This window comes from Mustela nivalis (genome assembly GCF_964662115.1).
Source record: "Mustela nivalis genome assembly, chromosome: 3".
NCBI lineage: Eukaryota > Metazoa > Chordata > Mammalia > Carnivora > Mustelidae > Mustela > Mustela nivalis.
In genome coordinates this window covers 130,676,145-130,697,409 of record NC_139022.1, presented here as the reverse complement: position 1 = coordinate 130,697,409, position 21,265 = coordinate 130,676,145, and the positions used below count along the sequence as shown (strand labels likewise).

The 21,265-nt window shown below is 47.4% G+C and overlaps 1 protein-coding gene and 1 long non-coding RNA gene across 2 annotated transcripts in view; one reads left to right on the top strand and one right to left on the bottom strand.

Annotated features, from left to right (window-relative positions):
* The window catches only part of CCNJL (cyclin J like), a 54,835-nt gene extending 36,495 nt beyond the window's left edge, over positions 1–18,340 (bottom strand). The window contains 5 exon segments of the mRNA XM_082725109.1: positions 17,469–17,583; positions 17,980–17,993; positions 17,995–18,044; positions 18,047–18,126; positions 18,128–18,340. Coding sequence (XP_082581235.1) covers positions 17,469–17,583; positions 17,980–17,993; positions 17,995–18,044; positions 18,047–18,126; positions 18,128–18,234 — 366 coding nt within the window. The 5' untranslated portion in view covers positions 18,235–18,340.
* LOC309861822 lies at positions 4,072–12,537 on the top strand. Its single transcript, XR_014310222.1, has 2 exons — positions 4,072–5,123; positions 5,727–12,537. It is a non-coding gene; the product is annotated as an uncharacterized lncRNA (long non-coding RNA).
* Positions 18,341–21,265: the final 2,925 nt, after the last annotated feature.

The window sequence follows — 21,265 nt, the reverse complement described above, 5'->3', positions numbered from 1 at the left end:
GTCAGATATTCCTCAAGCATCTAGAACTTTTCTCCATCCATCCATCCACCCATCCATCCACCCATCCATCCATCCATCCATCCATTCATCCTTCCATCCACTTTTAGTGTCTTTCTTTACTCCTCAACTGTAATTACCATGAGGAAAGGGATGGTTTCATCTTGTTCAGCTCTGTAACCCCAATACTTGACATAAAAAAGACACTTAATAATTAACAAAACATTCAAATTTGGACAAAGGCAAATATTTGAAATGAAAAGATAAGTAAAAATTATTTGTTCCTGATCTTAGCTTGAAAGAAACGATCATAATGTGCAATTTCAAATACTCAGGAAGACCAGAGAGGTGGTGTAAGAACCTGTGGATGCTGAATTCTAGGAGAAAGAGAAAGCTCTGTCCTTGCCTTGGGGTGGTGTGTGCCTCAGTCTACACAACAGCAGCAGAGGGTGAACACAGAGGAAGCAGGTAGTGTTTTACAGGGGACTTCAAGAATGGTAAATTATGCACTCTGCACTCAGTCATTTCCAAGGCAATGTTTCCTAATGTGTGTTCCATCACATTCCAGACCCAAGGTTCACTCCCTGAAGAACAGAGATCTGTGGGCCACACTTTATACTGCATCCTACTTTGTTCCTTCCTAAAAGGGATCATGTATGACCTCACTAGAAGCCCTGAAACACTTGTTTGGGAAAAAACTTGAACACAGTTTTAGGACACTCCCAATTAAATCTGGTTACCCACAGATCTTCCTTATCACCCTTCCTTTTGGGGTGCAGGGAGAGTAACAACAACCCAGAGAGCTTGGGAACTCCCAGAACTCCAGAACTCCCAGAGTTCTGGGAGATGGTGCTTCAGGATGCTGGCCGCTAGGCATGGGTGTGCCAGGGAAATTAAACCCCAATGCATCTGCAAGGTGAGACTCCCGAGAAAATTCCTGGCTCAACTCCCAATCAGTCGATGATGCTAAGCCGAGAGATTTACTGAAAAGCTCGCTGAGATCAAAAACCACTGCTTCTCCCTGCAGAATTGCCCTGGTAAGAATTTCCACAAAGCCATGGATATTAGGAGCCTAGGACCAGCACAAGAGGCTACAGATGCCACCAGGCAGCCAAGGGCTGAGTGCCCTGCCCCATGTCTAGGGTCTTGGGTCCAAATTAAATGCCGCCCTCGACCTGCCAACTGCCCCACCTCATATATTATGTACACATATCTTTTCTATATATTCTATAGAAACTCAACTCTCAATCCTCCTTGGAAAGCCACAACTGATTCTTCCTTGGAAATCGTCTCCTATTGGGTAGACTGAGGCATATGCCACCCCAAGGCAAGGACAGAGCTTTCTCTTTCCCCTAGAATTCAGTATCCCCAGGCTTTTATAACTCCTCTCTGGTCTTCACAAGTATCTGGAATCACCCATTGTGATGAATAGTTCTAGACAAGCTTCCATTTTATATACATGTGTTGCACACATCATCTCAAATACATATGTATCTCATTTGCCAGATACTGTGTCCCATGCATTCAGTCCTCTCATCCTCCAACAAGCCGGTGAGGTGAGGATTCTCCACATCCTGGTATTCCAGACAAGGACAGCTCAGAGAGGCTATGGAACTTGCTTAAGGTCGTAAGTGATGGCTCTGAATCTGGTCTTTTGACTCCATGCTTGTAACATGGTTTTGTGGCTTCCACGGGATAGTTTAGGTTTGTGTTTTCCTTCCAAAGTAATGTTATCTTCAACCAATTACAAAATAACTCATTACTACAGAAATTTTAGGAAACACATATATCAATACAAAGAAAATTAGATTCACCAGCAATCGCAGCACTGAGAGGTAAGCATGAGCATGTACACAGAGCTGGTTCTCTACACACGCATGCCCCCACTCCTCTCACTCACCTACAGACAACTGTTACTTCTGGGCTCTCCATCCCGGCACTCATCCTGCTGAGGTGGGCCCAGTTAGTGGTACCACCACCAGGATCGGTCGGGTACCCAGAAAACGGAGGCCACCCTGCAGGTTAGTGGCAAAGCTTGGACTGGGACATCAGAGGAACTGGCCCAGGGACCTGGCGTGTGATGCTGTGTTGTGTGTGACCACCACTTCATAAATGGCCCAAGAGGCAGCATGGGGCTGAGCTGCTCTCCCACACCAGCCACTGAGGGAAAACCACACTGGTCTCCTCTGTGCTTCCCGCCATGCTCTCGTCTCAGTGCTGCCAACTGCTGCCTCCCTAGGGAGGCTGGGCCTCCAGGCACAGGGCCAGCTGGTTGGGAAACAGCTTGAGGGATCATGTCTGCCTGAGAACAAAGAGTAGCAAGACATGAAGAAACACCATGTGTAACCAAGGTGACCAACAGGAAGTGGAGACTTGCAAATTGAAAGGGAAAAAGAAAGGGGAGGGGGGTAGATTGGTTCTTCAGAGGCCTCAGGAGCGCACGCTACTGACCTAGGAGGCCCTGCGAGGCCCGAGGCTCACCTTCCTTCCCCTATCCGCCCCAATTGCTTCATAAAGCCCTAGGGGGTATTTTCGGTAAAGAACCAACATCTCTGCGAGAAAACCATTTCAACACTCTCGAGAGGGTGGCCTGTGGCACATGGAGCCCACAATGCCAGTGACATTCCCTCCTGCTGACCTCTGGCCGGTAGTGTACCTCCAGTGGACAGAAAGGTCTCCACAAGCCACCACATGGATCACGGGCCCCCTGAACTCAGGAGTGGGCCAGCTCCAGACACACCTTATTCCCAGAAACCAGAGCCTCTACCCTCCAAAGCACATTTGGTGACAGGCCCCGCAACAGTGGCTGGCTATCCAGCCGTGGCCAAACACAGGTGCACCTGCCTTTCTGCAGTCCCTCTCCCACTCTGCTCCCCTCCGAAGACCTCCCAACGCCTCCACAGACAACACTCATGGGCCTTTTATAAAACATCCTCCAAGTTCTTCACTTCGGCAGCTTCTTGATATGACCACATCCCTCACACCTTCTCAACTGGGGGTGCCCCTCATTCTCCCACACCCTCCTTTATTTAGGTGCATGGGTGGTTCTCTATAACAGGTCCAACCCTGGATCGATCTTCCCTCCTGGGTCTCCATTCCTAAGTGGTGGCCTCAATAGCTCGTCACATGACACTTTCAGGTCCCTTCCTCAATTTTCAGACTCCTTCTAATGGATCCTCTGGCACCCTGACCCAACCACGGAGCCCAAAACAGGTTAAGAGGGTAAGCATGACCACGACCCCTGAGTCTCTCCAGCTTCCCCTGCTGACGTACCGCTCAGGATTTTTGCCACTGTGGTCAGCTGATCACAGGTACTGGACTCTTCTGAGAATTCACAGAAAAATTAAGGCTTCCCCCTGTACTAAGTTGGGTAATCTCTCCCCAAAATCCCTATCTACCCACAACCTCAGAATGTGACCTTTTTTGGGAAATAGGGTCTTGACCCAGTTACAACAAGGTTGTACTAGATTAGAGTGGGCTCACAATGACTGGTTTCCTCATGAGAACAGAAAACGGAGACACATAGACATACAGAGAAAGACTGGGCAGTGAGAGATGCAGGAGAAGACCAGGTGAAGATGAAGACCAAGAATGCACAAACACAGCGATAAGCCAAGGAGCACCAAGAGGCAAGGAAGGATCCTCCCTGAGAATCTCTGGTAGGAGCACAGTCCTGCAGACACCTTGATTTTGAACTTCTAGCCTCCAGAACTGTGAGAGAATAAAATTCTACTGCTTTCCACCACCCAGCCTGAGGCAGCCTAGTGGTCTAGTACATTCCCCATTTCCAGACTTACCGTTGTCTCAGATTTCCCAGGGACATAGCTGGACACCCACCTGGCCTCTACATGCGCTTCGTGTGAGCCTGATGCTTGACTACAAGCTCCGTGAAGGTAGAGAACATAGTTGTGTTCACCACTTCTATTCCCAGGAGATGGTACTGCTTGGCATCTCATCAGCTTTTAAACAATGTATGTTGAATCCAAGAATGAACACAAGATAGGCAGAAGGAGAAGCAGGCTTTCTGCTGAGCAGGGAGCCCGATGTGGGGCTTGACCCCAGGACCCTGGGATCATGACCTGAGCTGAAGACAGACGCTTACTCACCTGAGCCACCCAGGCATCCCAACTGGTCTTTTTTTAAAGCAACATTAATAATCAATGAGAGAATGTGCACTAAGCATTTAACAGCATCTGGCCTATCACAAGCACCCAAAACACATCAACTCCCTTAACTAAAGTAAGTCTTTAAAGAGGAAACCGAAATTAGCACACGCTAGGAGGAGCTTTCTTTTCTTTTCTTTTCTTTTTTTTCTTTTAAAGATTTTATTTATTTATTTGACAGACAGAGATCACAAGTAGGCAGAGGCAGGCAGAGAGAGAGGGGGAAGCAGGCTCCTTGCTGACCAGAGAGGCCGATGTGGGGCTCGATTCCAGGACCCTGAGATCATGACCTGAGCCGAAGGCAGAGGCTTTAACCCACTGAGCCACCCAGGCACTCCCAGAGAAAGAGCTTTCCAAGAACCATGTTCACTGTGAAAAAAGCCAATCAGGCACAGCAATGGAAAAATACTTTGTTCCAACTAGTAAGAAACTTGAAACCCTTCCCTCCTTTTGCTAACTGGTCCTTTGACTCTATTTCCTAAAACTCTCGTCTCCCCACTTCCTGCCCTAGCTCAGATGCCATTTCTTTGGATCATCACCAACGATGAAGACACAGGTCTCCAAGGCCAAGGCCATTTCCCAGTGATCTAGCACTCCCCTCCTCCTAGCACTCTGAGCACTCATGGGATACATCTGCACATTTGGGAGCCCCACCTCCCCAGAGCCAAAGCTTCTGGTCTCTCTCCCTCCCCTCCCCTACTCACTAGACTGCCCTTCGCAGGTCACTGAGTGGCCATCACACATTGCCCTGGGCTCTGGGAGATGAACTTCCTCCACCTCCCTCCACCTCCCTCCCCCTAGCAAGCTTCTGCTTATTCTTTGAACCCAGCCCAAACCGCACCTCCTCTTTGAAGCTTTTCACACATCTCTAGGCAACAAGGTATCACCATCTGTACAGCTCTGGAGCCAGGCTGTGTACCTTCCAATCCCAGCTCTGCCATCTTCTTAGCTGTACAGCCTTAGGTAAGTCATTTAACTAGCTACACTTAAGGATGTCTCAGCTGTAAAAAAGGGATAATTATAGTACATACTAGAGGGGGCTGCTGAGGACTTGGGTTGTGGAAGGGAGTATTTGTCAAGCAAGCACCCATAAATGTGGACTATTGTTACACTATTGTTACACTACTGTTGGGGGTCCCCAGGACATGGCTGAGTCTACACTACCCTGGCAGAGCCCCCTATAGGTCTACAGGCTGTATTTGGGGCTCAGTAAATGCTGAATAAAGAGGCTATCTGCCAATGAGGTCATGGAGATGGCCCAAGGAAATCGGCCAGAATTCTGCCTTCCCCAGACTCATGGTCTAGAAAGGTTACCTGTGGCCCCTAGGCTTTCTCCCTTCTCACCAGAGTGCTAAAATCCCTTCCTCCCCAAATAGGCCTCCAGGGAGGTTCCTGACACCTAGGAAGATGTCCCTAGTAGCCTGACAAAAATGCCCCCCAGAAACCACTTCATGGCCAATCCCATGCAAAATGAACCCCAAAGAGTTAAGGGATAATGGAGTATGATGCCTACAACTCGGTTCTTTTTTTTTTTTTTTTTTAAGATTTTATTTATTTATTTGACAGACAGAGATCACAAGTAGGCAGAGAGGCAGGCAGAGAGAGAGGAGGATGCCGACTCCCTGCTGAGCAGAGAGCCCCACTCGGGGCTTGATCCCAGGACTCTGGGATCATGACTTGAGGCGAAGGCAGAGAACTCACTGAGCCACCCAAGCACCCCATGCAACTCGGTTCTAGAAGAAAAAATGAATAAAGATGGAAGGAGAGAAGGGTAAGGCAAACATGTTAAATAAAATGTTCACAATTTTTGTACCATGCTGGCAACTCTTCTGTAAGTCTGGTATTATTTCAAAACAGAAAATGAGCTCCAAAGGAGATACTAACAAGAGATATCAACTCAGAGGGGCACCTGAGTGGCTCAGTGGGTTAAAGCCTCTGCCTTCGGCTCCAGTCATGATCCCAGGGTCCTGGGATCGAGCCCTGCATCGCGCTCTCTGCTCAGCGGGGAGCCTGCTTACTCCTCTCTCTCTGCCTGCCTCTCTGCCTGTTTGTGATCTCTCTCTGTCAAATAAATAAATAAAATCTTAAAAAAAAAAAAAAAAGAGATATCAACTCAGAGCCAAGGGCTTTAGGCCACTAACCCGCACATTCTCAGATCGCTTGAAGGGAAGTTCATGTTACGCCATCACTGACTTCAAGCCTGGCTGCCGTTCTCCTGCCATCCTAAGACTCCGGACAGCATGTCCACGGTTTTCAAGTCCCAGCTCTCCCACTTAAGAGGGAAACCCTGGCTGAGCATTTAAGCTCTCAGAGGCCTCTTCTCTACCAGCAGGATGGAGTTACTGGGAGCCATGCTACCCACCCCATAAGCCTGTTTCAACAGTAAAGTCCGGGAAGACAATGGGTAGGCTGTAGGGCAGAGACTCCAGATAAGCATCCCTGATGTGCAACAGTCACTCTGCTTGGAACTGAAGAGACACAGCCCCAGACTGCCCTGACGGGCCTGCTCTTTATGGGGGGAAGCTGGTTCTAAATCAAATATTCCCCTTAAGAACTGTGTAATTGCAAACCGTGCTGAGCAATGAAGGAATAACACGGGGTGGTCTGAGAATGCAATAAGGGGCCCAGGCCCAACCTCATCGGGGAGTCAGAGAAGGCTTCTCTGAGAAGTGCTGTTTGAGCTGACAGCTTGACAGCAAGCAGGCTACAACATACTCAAATCCCACAAAAGTAGGAAAGTATAGGAAACAAACTATGAACCATGAACTCAAGTTAAATGATACCATGAGGAAGTAACAGGCCAAATCAAAGGTAGGGGCCATTTATCAGAACAAATGACCTGGCTTCTCCAAAAGTCAACATTACAGGAAAAAAAAATGTTTTTAAGGGACTTGGGCAGGGAGGGTGGGCAGAGAGGCCACAGCAAATAAAAAACTTAGGAGTAATTAAAAAAAAAATTCTTTTTTTATTGGTGGGGGGCAGAGGGAGAGGGAATCCTAAGTAGATCCATCACTGAATGCAGAGCCCATTGTGGGGCTTGATCCCACAACCCCAAGATTATGTATGACCTGAGCCAAAATCAAGAGTCGGACGCTCAACAGACTGAGCCACCCTGGCACCCCAAGAGTTAATTTTTTTAAAGAAATGTAATATGTGGACCTTATCTGGATAATGTTTTGAATAAACCAATGATTAAAGCCATTTTTGAGACCCGTAGAGAAGGTAAATACGGACCGGACAGTAATGGATTATCAGTGATTGTCGTTGATTTTGTTAGGTGTGATAATGGCATGGTTGCTGCATTAAAAAAAAAAAGTCTGTTACCAGATATTTATGGGTAAACTGACATGCTGTCTGAAGCAGAGATTAAACAAGTACTAAGCCTGGTGGAGGGTACATGCGGATTCATTTTACTCTGTTCTCTACTTTTGTGTATCTTTAAAAATCTCTATCCTAAAAAATTAAAACAGAGGGACACTCCAGAGTCAGACATGCTCTGAGTTGTCAGGGTTTTTCACAGTGATCAGAAAACCAGCAGTGTTTATGTGCCAAGCTGTCTTCCATAATGTCATACCTCATGGGCCCCCCATATTTTAGTGTACTAGACCAACCACAGTAAAACCAATTCCTTTCTGATGGGTATTTAGGTTCTTTCCAACTTTTCCTTACAGTCACTGCATCTAGTTTCTGATGCTTCTCTTTCAATGACCCTCCCCGCCCATCCTTGTAGCCTCAGCCCACATACCCAAGTCACTGCCCAGTCATTTCTGGATTGGGTAACTCGTGATACAGTGTGGATGTCTCTATCCCAAAGAATGCCCAGCCTCTGGCTCTGCCTGCTCCTGTGACCTCCAAGAGAGCCAAACCTCAGGACAATGCAAATTTGGCCTCAAGAAGGATTCAATTTCTAAGGAACTGCTCCTTGGGGGCCAGTGGCACCACACACGGAGTGGTCTAAGAAGGAGCACAGTGCGTTTTCCAGCCAAGGTAGGAGAGGACCTCAACAGCCCTCACCCAGACTGACACGTGCCCCAGGCTGGTTCCCTCTGCAGACGGGGCTCCCCAGGTCCTGGGAATATCTATTAGAGTTCCCTTCTCACTCCCCTCCAGAGCTTCTTCCACTCTGGGTTCCCATTCCTTTCAAACACAGCCAGGAGACACCCTCTGACCTATCCAAAGGGCATTGATTTTTTTTTTTTTTTTAATAAAATCCAATACTTAGGTCTCGCAAAGCTGCTAGGAAGCAGGCACTCTCTCACACCATTGGTAGAAGTGCAAACAGACACACTCTTTCAGGAAATTTATTAATGGGCAATGTGCCTTCTTAACATTTTACCCTGTCACCAACAATTTCATTTTAGGAATTTATTCCCAAGACCATACCCACAGACAGACTAGGATCACCACCACGGTGCAATTTATAATCAAATGTACACTAGGGAGTGCCTCAAACAAAGACTTGTGTTATACACATAAACAAATGGAGTATTACTCAGCAGGAAAAAAAATAAACTCCTAACAGACACAACAACAGGGATGGACCTCAGACACATTATGCAAAATAGAAAAAGGCAGACAGGAAAGAGTCCATGCGGGTAACTACATTTACATGAAACTCCAGGAAAGACAAATACAATCCACAAACAGCAGACCATGGCCTGGGACTGGGGAGCAGAATGGAGAGTGACTGACTGAGAAGAAGCACACTGGAGCTTTCCAGGTTGATGGCAATGCTCTGTACTTTTTGGTAATGCTTGTATCTTTTTTTTTTTTTTTTTAAGGATTTTTTTAAAAAAAGATTTTATTTGTTTATTTGACACTGAGTGAACACAAGTAGGTAGAGAGGCAGGCAGAGAGAGAGAGGAGAAGCAAGCTCCCCACTGAGCAGAGAGCCCGATACAGGGCTTGATCCCAGAACCCTGAGACCATGACCTGAGCCAAAGGCAAAGGCTTAACCCACTGAGCCACCCAGGTGCCCCTTTAATGATTTTCTTTTCAAGTTCATTTATTTAAACAATCTTAATAGCCAAAGTGGGGCTCGAACTCATGACCCAGAGATCAAGAACCACATACTCTACCAACTGAGCCAGCTAGGTGCTCCGGCATTGTTCTGTATCTTGAATATGGTGGTAGTTACATGACTGCATACATTTACCCAAACTCACCGTGCACTGTAAACTGAATGTACTCTTAAGATCTGTACATCTTACTGCAGACTGTAACTCAGTTTTAACTCAAAATGAGTAATAACTCCACCTAAACATCCAAGAAGGAGAGGAGCCAACCAAATCCCCGAGTATCCACACAATAAAACACGATGCATGACATCGTAGAAAAATAGTTAATGACATAAAAAGTTATTTAATGTATACAGTTAAGAAAGAAAAAAATTAAGTTCTAGAAATATATTATACCATGGCTTATTTTTAAAGATTTTATTTATTTGAAAGAGAAAGAAATCATGAGCAGGGGAGAGGGACAGAGGGAGAAGCAGGCTCCCCTCTAAGCAGGGAGCCAAATGGAGGGCTCTGGGATCATGACCTGAGCAAAGGCAGATGTTTAATTGACTGAACCACTCGGGCATCCCTACAGTGCATTTTGTAAGATGAAATATATATATTTAGATTAAAAATGACCAAAAAAGAAATATCTCAGCCATTTATTCAATAAAAATGTATTAGTATCTATTATATAACTGAGCAGAAAAGACAGAAAAAAAAATCCGTCCTCATCATGGAGATTCTGTTCACTGGTTTCACAGATAAAATCTGAATTATTACAAAATATACATTAAAAAAATCAAATGGTACAAGAAGTGTAAATTTTACTACACCTGTGTTAGAAAACACACACACACACACACAGACACAGAGGTGTTCTTGTTTATGCAGAGAATAACTCTGGAAGGATTCACAAGAAGCTGGGATCAGTGGTACCTTTTAGAAAGGGAGACCAGTGCAACGGAACAGGGTGGAAAGAAGCCTATACACTATCTACCCCCTTTTCTTTTTTCAAGATTTTATTTGAGAGAGGGAGTGTGTGTGTGTGTGTGTGAGAGAGAGAGAGATAGAGAGCATGAGTAGGAGGAGGGGAGAGGGAGAGAAAAGCAGACTCCCTGCTAAGCAAGGGTCCTAATCCAGGACCCCAGGATCATGACCTGAGCCCAGAGCAGCCGCTCAACACACAACTGAGCCACCCAGGCGCCCCACTATCTACCCTTTTGTGTAGCTTAATTTTTGTTACCATGTTCTCATATTAATTATTCTAAATAAGCACAATCACTTGTTTCTACTTTTTTTTGCTAGTGTCCAATAACCAGGAATTGGGTACAGAAGAATGATACAGAAATGTGGGCAGGATACACTGTGAAATGAACAGAGTGTTTAGAGACAAGCTCCCCCCCCCCTTACCTAAAAAACAAAACACAGAAAACAAAATAAAATGCATGATGATGACATCCACACAAAGGAAGAGAAGAACCTAACCCAAAGTTTCAACAGAGATTACTTCCAAGTACTGGGACTGGAGGAGGAACTTGACTTTCTTCTGCTTGCTTTTATTTGTTTTTACAGTCTCCTAAACAAACAAGCAAAAAAACCCCACCCCACTGTGTGTGTGTGTGTGTGTGTGTGTGTGTACACGGTTTAAGAACTTTAAAAAAACAAAAAGAGAGAAAACTGCAGACCCACAGTGTCACCTGCCAGGTGCTCAGACATACGAGAGAATCGTTGGCTGCGCTCGCTTTACCCAAGGGGGTGTGTGGTTTAGGAAGACAAAGAACAAGTCAAGGGCAGAGGCACAGGGCCAGCTCAAAGCCTGAAACGTCCTCCCTCACTTGGCACAGGCTTCCTCAGTCAGCTGGGGCACCTGCCAACCCCTGCCCCACCCCAAAATCCATGAGGCCCCAAAGGCTGATTGAGTACGCCCATATCCATGTATTTTCTCTGGGACACCTGGGAGGCAGGTGGGGCAGGGATCACACCATCCTGACGGGTAGGCGAAAGGAAGACTCCAAAATAATGTGCTTCTTCCACAGGTAAGGTGCAGTGAGACCAAGCCTCAAGTGAGTGTTGTGGGCCCACTGAGCACGCCATTTCCCAATCTGTCTTCCATCCTCTCTATACAACCCAGGGGTGGGGGAGTGGGGGAAGCCCAATCACCCTTGTCAACAGTGCTGCAGGGAAGTCTGTTTATACTAAAAGCCTCACCTCGCCCTCCAGGAAAGGGCCCTAAGGGCCAACAGCTTAGGATCTCCCTTGAAGTCCACAACCATAGGCAGCTCTGTCAGTAGGTAAGGGTTTATCCAAACCAGCCAATGGGGTCTGACAGGCTTAAATGACACATTTCTGGAACTAAGCTAGGCAGACACATCTTGGGGCCAGTGTCAAGAGCATTTTGGTATTGGTAGATCTAGTCTGGGCTCCTGATTTGGGAAGAATTCACTCCTGGGTGTGCAGAAGCCCCAAAGGAGGGGAGGGGAATAGAAAAACCAATGAGGGCGTGACCCAGTCAAACTGCGGAGCAGGGACTTGGATCAACACTTTCTATGAAAAGTCAAATGTCGGCCTTGCAGTGGGGAAGTTTAAGGAATTAAGGGAGAAGAATGAGTGGAAGAAAAAAAACAACCACGGACATTGGAAGAGATACATTAAAGGATGTGATGCTTTAGAAGCCACTAGAAAGCGATGTGGCTTTAACTCAGGGGCAGGGGAGCTGGGGTGAGATTCTCCCACCTCCAGCTGTCAGAGTTCAGGTCAGAGGAGCCCTGGAGGCATTCCTCCCCTGCCCTGACAAGTCAGAACACCACCATGTCCACCCCAGGGACACGGAACAGCGGAGGCCAAACCGCGTCACCCACAGGTGAGGGGCCAGGACCAAATAAGGAAGGCCCTGGCCGGCCGGGCAATCAGCCCTTCCAAGGCCCAGGGCAAGGCCAAAGCCCAGGACTGCTAGCTTCTCAGCACGGTTGAAAGAAAACCCAACGTGGAGAGACATCGTCACACCGACTGAAACCCAAAGCCTACGGTGCCATGGACGGCAGAGCCTGGATGGTCTTGTGCCATGGATTTCCAATCTTTGTTAAAATGGATGATTTTGTAAATGCACAAGCTTTGATACAATGATCTGTTTGCTCTCAACAATTACTCACACCCTCTGAGTGTGGTAGTTACCCATCTGTAAAAACAAGGTCAATGCCAGCGCTCGGGGTCAATGCTTGGGGAGCAGAGCACGCTCGGCACACCACCGGAAACAGTGAGTGTTCAACAGACAGTAGCCGCCAAGATTATCATCACTAAACATCATTTTTCTTGATGGTGTATAGGAAGAGCTTTGTATAAATTCAGTCACAGATCAGTAAAAGTGTCCTCTGTCAGTCTACTGGCTCACGAAACGTGTCTCAGACAGGTAAAGTTCTCTAAGGACACAATGAGGCAAGCTTCAGGAAGTAGGCTGACTGGAGGTCTGGGGCAGGCCAAGAAGACCCCCAAGATATCACATGACCCCGACCCTAGGAGGTGTAAAGGATGGAGGGAGCCTCTGGCACACAGGTTCCCCAGGGTCCCGAAGATAAAGCTATGAGATTATGCCAGGTAGGGCTTGTCCACATGGCTTTGGGAGGGTGGGGGTCTTAAATTTTAAACTTAAGGTGGGTTCCTCTTTTGGGGAAAAAAGAAAAGGTGGCTCTCAGTTTTTTTTTTTTAATATTTTATTCGAGAGAATGAGCAAGAGCAAGAAACCACAAGCAGGGGAGAGCAGAAGGCTCCCTGCTGGGTAGGGAACCCGATGTGAGGCTTGATCCCAGGACCCAGGGATCATGACCTGACCCAAAGGCAGATGCTAACTGACTGAGCCACCCAGGCGCCCCACGTTTTAATGGGCTCTCAGCTTTAAACTGAATACTCATGGGGATATATACACTGGGTTATGGGGAAACATCACCAACAGCCTCACTGTCACCATTGGCCTTGCAGTGGGGAAGTTTAAGGAATTAAGGGAGAAGAATGAGTGGAAGAAAAAAACCACCACGGACAATGAAAGAGACACATTAAAGGATGTGATGCTTTAAAAGTGAGGATCTGTTCCCTGCCTCGTGCTCACTGAAGTTCAAGGGCACAGGTGTTACAAGAAAGAAACCTGACCACCACTGCCGCCCCCACCCCGGTACCGGCTGGCAGCCCAACCCCCAGCAGGAAGGAGCTGGAGAAAGGGGTTCTAGGTCGGTTCCAGCAGAAGCAATAGAGCCAGGAAGGATGACAAAGGGAGGAATTTAAGGCTGAGCATGGGAATAAAGTAGCTAGAGAGGGAGACATTTCTCCAGAGGGATGTGGGCGGGAGGAGGGTTCCATTCTCCCCCATATGGTCAGGATGCTTTAGGCTAACTGCTTAGATTTTGCTGATGGTGTCTAGCTGCCAGGTCCCAAGGATGTGACTTTTGGCAAGCTGAAGGCTTTCCCAGCCTCAACCCCCTGCCACCCAAAAGCCCAATGGGATAATGATGCCTTTCTTCATAAGGATTACCTGTCACACTTGTGAAGCCTTCCGAGGGTGGTCACAAGCCCCAGGCCTTACTCTGACCACACACTACGTGAAAGCAATGATCCGTTTCACATTGAGCTTCACATTTAACAATCATTAAGTGGAAAGACACAGTGCCTGTCATGTGACCTATCTCCCAAGTTCTCAGGTCCTCACTCGCTCCTAACATTCCTATGAAATATCCCAAAGGAGGGGCGCCTGGGTGGTTCAGTCGTTCAGCGTCTGCCTTCAGCTCAGGTCATGGTCCCAGTGTCCTGGGATCGAGCCCCACATCAGGCTGCTTGCTCTGCGGGAAGCCTGCTTCTCCCTCTCTCACTCCCCCGCTTGTGTTCCCTCTCTCGCTCTGCCTGTCTCTCTGACAATTAAATAAATAAAATCTTTTTTTAAAAAATCCCAAAGGAGATTCATTCTTCTTGCCACTCTGCTCAGATCAGGGAGACTCTATTCTGGATACTGACACTGGCACTGAACAAGACAGACACAGGCCAATTCCTGCAGAACATACATTCTAGTGCAGGGGAGAAGATAATCAACAGAAAATAAATCCAGGTACTGGCAAATACTCTAAAGGAAAGAAATCAGGATGATTTGATGGAGAGACACAGAGAACAGTAAAAGAGGAATACAGACTTCAAGTATAGGGAACAGCCAGTGTGCAAAGGCCCGGAGACGCTGAAAAAGCTGGACTCATTCAAGGAGGAGAAAGGAGGTCAGTATGCGAAGGAGGAGGAGACAAGGTCGGAGAGCGGGCCAGGGCCCAACGTGTCAGGTACTACAGGCAGAGGTCACTGTGAGTGCAACAGGATGACAGTGGAGGTCTTTAAGCAGGGAACCAACACCATCTAAGTTCTGGTGGTAGTGGGGAGAATGAACAATGGGGCCAGGTTCCAAGTTTTGAGAAGTTAAACAAGTGGCTCAGAGTCTGACCATGGTAACTAGTTCGCATCCAACACCACAGTTCATTTCCACAGGGTCACATTTTGCACGCGATAGTACAATGTTATTCTGGAATCGCACATCTGACAAAGTGGGGCTGCCATTATCTATGTGATCAGCCTTGCTTCCTACATCTGTCAGGGAGCAGAACCGCGCCTGGTTCAATGACTGACAATTCAACAGCACACGAGCAAACGTGCTCTGTGTTCACCTGGCAACATGTGACAAATAACAAGGGTCGACTAAGTGCCGGACACTTGCGAAGTTGTCCTACAGCATTAGAAACGTATTACTGGGAAAGACGCCTACCAAAAAATTACTCTGGGGAAAATTAAAGGCCAGCCCTCATTCCTTAAGAAAGGTGAGAGGCTGGTGTGGGTTCCCCCTAGTCCTCACTTTTCTCTGCAAACTCTCCATAAAGCCAAATTGTCTCGAGGGACGTCTGTTTCTTTGAGCAGAGAGAAGAAATAAAGGAGAAAAATAGTTAATATATTGAGGAGGTAGGACACCATACCCAAAGGAACGTGGGATTTGCCCTTAAAAGACCCCGGGCATCAACCCCTGGGTGAGGCTTCTATTTCTAACCTGTAAAATCTGGACATATGTGTCCTTGCTGAGGTGGGTAGCCCGTAAGAAATTACCATGGCACCACAGTGTGGCTGAGGCACAGTTAACAGGGGACTGTCAGCCCCTGCTCCTCTGAGCGGCTGGAAGGCTTGTATGAAAGATGGGGGGGGGGTTCTCAGGTAACTGAGCTAGTTCAGTTGATGCTGCTCACAGAAAGCCTTCCTGCATCAAAGGGACAAATCAAGGACAGTCATTGCTCCCAAGATCTGAGCAGAACTGACTACACTCAAGCCTATGGGAAACAAGGAAGCCCAGTTTCCATGGCAGTTCTCACTACTTCACTTAGCCACCAGCTCTGGGAAAGAACCAAGACTAGACTGCCTGGTACACCAACGGCTATCCCTGCTTTCTACCTGACCACCAAGACCCGGATTCCTTCTCCAGATGACCAGAATGGGCTGCACCCTGGCCATTCTGCTCTCCCAAAAGAGCACCAAAGGAAGCAGAAAAAAACTACAGCCTGGGGAACCAAGGTCAGACAGAGGTAGATTAATAGGTACAGGAAAAAAAGTTAGTAATAATAATAATGGAAAACAGCCACTCCCCCCTTGAGGGAAAAAAACCCTCAACAGCTGGTGACTTTTTTTTTTTTAAGATTTTATTTATTTATTTGACAGAGAGATCACAACCACGCAGAGAGGCAGGCAGAGAGAGAGGGACAAGCAGGCTCCCTGCTGAGCAGAGAACCGAAGGTGGGGCTCGATCCCAGGACCCTGAGATCATGACCTGAGCAGAAGGCAGAGGCTTAATCCACTGAGCCACCCCGGTGCCCCAACAGCTGGTGACTTTTTAAGCAGAACTCCATAGACAATGGATACAAATGCACTGGTTGTGGGACCTATCTGTGTAGGGACCCAGGTACCCCACAAGAAAGACCTCTCCCTCCCTATATTGGGCTGAATAGTATCTACCTATGTCCCCAAATTCATGTCTACCTATAATCTCTGTAGGTGGTCCTATTTGGAAAGAGGGTCTTTTCAGACGTAATTAATTAAGATGAGGTCTTACTGGATTAAAGTGGACTCTATTCCAATGAGTAGTGTTCTTACAAGGAGAGAAAACAGACAGACACATAAACAGAATGCCCTGTGACAGCCAAATCTGCAAGCCAAGGAACTCCAAGGATTAGGATGGCCCCACCAACATCTTGATTTTGGATTCCTAGACTCCAGAATTGTGAGAGAACACAGTTCTGTTGTTTTAAGTCCCCTTGTCACAGCAGCCCTAGAAAACCAATACACAGGGGGCACCTGCGTGACTCAGGTCATGATCTCAGGGTCCTACATGGAGCCCATCATCAGGTTCCCTGTTCACTGGGGAGTCTGCCTTTCCTCTCTCCCCTGCTCATGCGCGCGCTCTCTCTCTCTGTCAAATAAATAGATAAAATCTCAAAAAAGACAGAAAGAAAGAAAACCAACACACTCCTCTATTTCACACCTGTTCCCCACACCACCCTTTCCAGTCTCAGCCCAGAAACAGGAGGTAAGACACACAGACCATGCCACCAACCTCGGAAGTTCTAACTTCTCCGTGCCCATCAGCACTTCTCCCTTTAAGGTGAGGGGAGTGAGTGTAGGGATCACATTTCAGCTGCCCCCAGAGGCAAACTGGCAGGGGGAGGGGAGTGTCTGTTTTCTCCCCACATTCTCCCAGTTCTGCAACCTCTCTTTTAGACTAGTGTTTCTTCAATTTTATTCAGTCCCATCCCAGAGATTTTTTTTTTTTTGAGGGGGGCATAACTATATATACCACGTACTTTCATTTACCTATCATTTCTTTACATCGAGTCACAACTTTTTCTATCTTAAACTGCTACATCGTTACAATCAATGGGAATCATTACCATCTAGCCTATGCAGAACTTGCTAGATATACATTTTTAAATTTCACATTAAAATAAATACACAGCCTTTTTTTTTTTTTTTAACGCACTGTTTAAAATTACCTCAGCTGTCAATACTATGGGAAACGCAGCTTTAAGGAGTTTAGTGACTATCTCCGTTGAGCCGTCTGGGTTCTTAATAAGTAAGACCAGTTAAAACTCTCCAAATCTCGAATGTCTCCCCCCACGACACTCCGGGAGAAGGGGAAGGGCAGGACGAAGGCAAGGCACCGGGAGTTTGAGCACCTACGCGGGACGACGTGAGGACATCGAATCGAGACCCCATTAAATGCCCAGCCCCACGACCGCGGCGGGGAGGAACTGACCTTCTCGCGCAGGGTGCAGTGGACGTCCGAGGCGACGCGCCCTTCCCACCACGGCTCGTCCATCATCGGGTTTGCAGCGCAGCGATCCGACGCTACCGGGCCCTCAGGGCGCACCCTGTGTGGACACGGCAACTCGAGCAGCCGCAGCACGCCCCCTTCCCCGGCTCCGACCCCCGGCACCCCTACCCTAGCTCGTCCCCAGCTGCGGCCCGAACGGGCGCCCATTCCTGCCCCGCTCGGCGGAGCTGGTGGTCGCCTCCGGTCCCGGCGAGGGTACGGTGCCCCTCTGCCCTCTGCTCGCGGGAGCCGGAGCGACCTGGAGCTGTGCAACAACTGGCAGAATTTTTATCTTCCTTTTTGCAAAAGTTGCAGAGAAAGTTGTCGGCTCCGGTAGGTCGCCCGAGGCTGGGGCTCCGGCAGCGGCCACCGGCTCGCCGTCCCCCACTCCTCCCCCGCCGCCCAGCCTTTGTCCTGCTCCCACATCCTGCCCTAGAGCCGGGGCGAAACTCACGCATCCCTCTTCGGCCGTGGGGGGCTGCGGGCGCCAGGCCCCTATCAGGGCCGAGCCGGCGGTGCCCTCGGGTGCCTGCACGCGTCAGGGCGGACGAGCGGGGCGCTCCACGCTCTCCGCCGCCGCTTCCGCAGCCCCGCTCGCCCCCGCCGCCGCGCCCCTGTGTGCGCTCGGGTCCCGCCGCGGCTCGCAGCCTCCCGGCCGCCGGGGGCCTCCCTCCCTCGCTGGGGGAATTGGGGGCCGGGCGTCGCGCATGCGCCGCCGGCCCGCACCCCCGCGGGGCGGGGGGCTGGGAATTGGAGTCTTTTCTTTCGCCAGGGCTGGCTCCGCTTCCTGCCCGCCCTCCTCCCCTGCCTGGGTGGAAAGCTTCCTCTCACCTTCGCGGAGTCTCTGGGTGGCTTCCCGGGCGCCTCGTGGGCTTGCACGCGGAGCGCAGGGACCGCAGCGCCACCTGCGCGCACCACGCGTGAAACGCGCGGGCAGGATGCCCCCAGAAAGTTCTGTCTCCCGCGTGCTTCTCTGTAGCCAGCCTTACGTAGGTTTCACCTGTTTTTTCTTTACGGTTTTTTTTCTTTTTTTCCCCTAAACTTGTCCTGCTATCCGGAGGTAGATTCCCAAACGGACAGTTCCCACGAAAGCTCGAGAAAAGCCACTCTTGGTTATCCACGAGTCCTTAATTCTAAAGGAGGATCAGTATACCAACTGGTATTTATCATGTTCCTGCAGAGTGTAGATCTCGTCTTAGGTTGGAGGAAAACCTGTCTTTTGGAAGGGTACGGTGGATGGAAAGCATTGTTATTTTAATTCAGCTGATTGTTTTCGGAAAGGCACTCCCATGAATCAGCTGATCTATTGGCTCATCTGTGAGCTGTCCTGTTGGCTGACTTGTGTGTGTGTGTGTGTGTGTGTGTGTGTTACTTTTGGAGAGTTACAGATGTGTTTCAAATACACCTACAAAGTGTATGTTTTTTGCCAAGTTCCTCACACACTCTGAGGCTGGGAACCTTCTTCTGTAAAATGGGAATAAAAATTGCACCAGCCTGCTGGAGATAATGTATTATCACATAAGATAATTCGTGTAAAAGGATAATGGCCATGACAAGTATAAAAAAACGAACAACAGGGACGCCTGGGTGGCTCAGTTGGTTAAGCAGCTGCCTTTGGCTCAGGTCATGATCCCAGCGTCCTGGGATTGAGTCCCACATCGGGCTCCTTGCTCAGCAGGGAGCCTGCTTCTCCCTCTGCCTCTGTCTGCCATTCTGTCTGCCTGTGCTCGCTCTCTCTCTCTGATAAATAAATAAAATCTTTAAAAAAAAAAAAAAAAGAACAACAACAACAACAACAACAAAAATAGGCATGCCTAAAGAACCTTTAGTTTCTGATTTCCCGCAAGCACATAACCTACCTGGAAAAAAATTTTTAAGTCAGCATTGATAAGCTTCAACTGGAGCTTAAAGAGCAGTTTTAATGTAACACATATATTTATTGTAGTATAATATATATGTAATATATATGTGTGTATGTATATATATACATATATGTGTATGTATATATATGATATATATATATATATATGCTCTTGTGAAAGTATAAGATACCTAGGAATAAATTTACTGTTAAGTGCAGGCTGTTAATGAAAAAATTATAAAAGTTGAAACATAATTAGAAAGGTTTGGAGAAATAGAAGGAGGTGAAAATACCGACTTGACTCAAATTAACTTTTTTTTTTTTTTTTTTTTTTTTAAGTGGGCTGTGTGCCCAGCGTGGGGCCACCCTGGGCCTTGAACTCAGAGTCCTGAGCTGAAAGCCTGAGCTGAAATCAAGAGTCTGATGCTCAACCAACTGAGCAACTCAGATGCCCGTCAAGTTAGTTCTTTTAATAAAATTCTAATGATTACAGATAGATAGCGGTGGGTGAGGGAGGACACATAACACTTTTTCTAAGACTCAAAGGGAAGAATATCTGTGAAGAAAAACTAAGAATCTTAGAGCATATTGCCAAGCTGCAATTGTAATAGTGTGGTGTTGGTACAACAATGGGCAGGTAAGCATCAGTGGAATAATTGAAGTCAAGATGCGTATACAAGATATTTAAGTATCATCCTTAAATAAGTGTGGCATTTCACTTTTGTGGGGAAAAGGATAAATTCTTCAATAAATTAGGCTGGGGAAATTAGTAACTATAGAGATTTATTTAAACCATCTCCAAGGTAAATATAAGAACCTGTCAAATGACTAAAAAAATTTAGTGACAAGTTTGATGTCCTTTATTCAAGGGAAGACAGTCCATGGGTGGGGGGCGGGGTGGGAAGACAGTGCCTCATCAGCAGCGGAGCTGTCTTCTGAAGGGATCTGGGGCAAGAACAAGTTTTCCAGGATGTTAGAAAAGGCAATACAGAAGCAGGGTATGATTGGCTCAGTAGGAGGATGGGGATTTCCTTAGAAGGCTAGCTGGTCCTGGAATTTTCTAAGGTAAGGTAAACTAGCTAAAGCTAATTTGGAGATTCATGATTGGTGTATGTAGGCTTCCCTGCCAGGTGTTTCCGGAAGAGTGCAGTCTGACTTAGGTTTGGGTTTGTGATGTGGAACAGGTCACTAGGGTAGCCTCCAATTTATGGGTCCCTACCTATAAATTAGCTTTATCAAGCCCAAAGTACTACAAGCAAACAACAACAAAATCACAAGACAATTAAGAGAAAACATAGGTGAATTATTTCAGAGGAGAAAGCCCAGATACAAAGCACAGGAAGAAACCAAAGGATGAGTATATCTATTTGAATGAGTGTGCAAGACGTAGACATGTCGAGTATCACTGAAAAGGCAAATGACAAATTGGAGAAAATGTTTTTAACAAACGTGACTTAAGTTTGTCTTACTACTATTTGGACCTCTTGTAAATCAGTACTACGTGAAACACTAACACCAAAATTCAGAAATGGATGAACAGGCACGCCGTGAAAGAAGAAATTCAAATGGATTAGTATCATTTTGAAAATGTTCATACTCACTAGCAAAGACACTACAAAAAATTTTTTTAGGGCGGCTCAGTTGGTTAAGCATCTGCTTTCGGCTCAGGTTATGATCCTAGGGTCCTGGGATGGAGCCCACATTGGGCTCTCTGCTCAGCAGAAAATCTGCTTCTCCCTCCCTCTGCCTCTTCCCCAGTCACACCCTCTCTCAAATAAATAAATAAAATCTTAAAAAAAAATTTTTTTTAAGAAACAGTGTGGTACATCCTTGTTGAGGATTTTTAGAAACACAACGTGTAAATTTGACAAATGTAAGT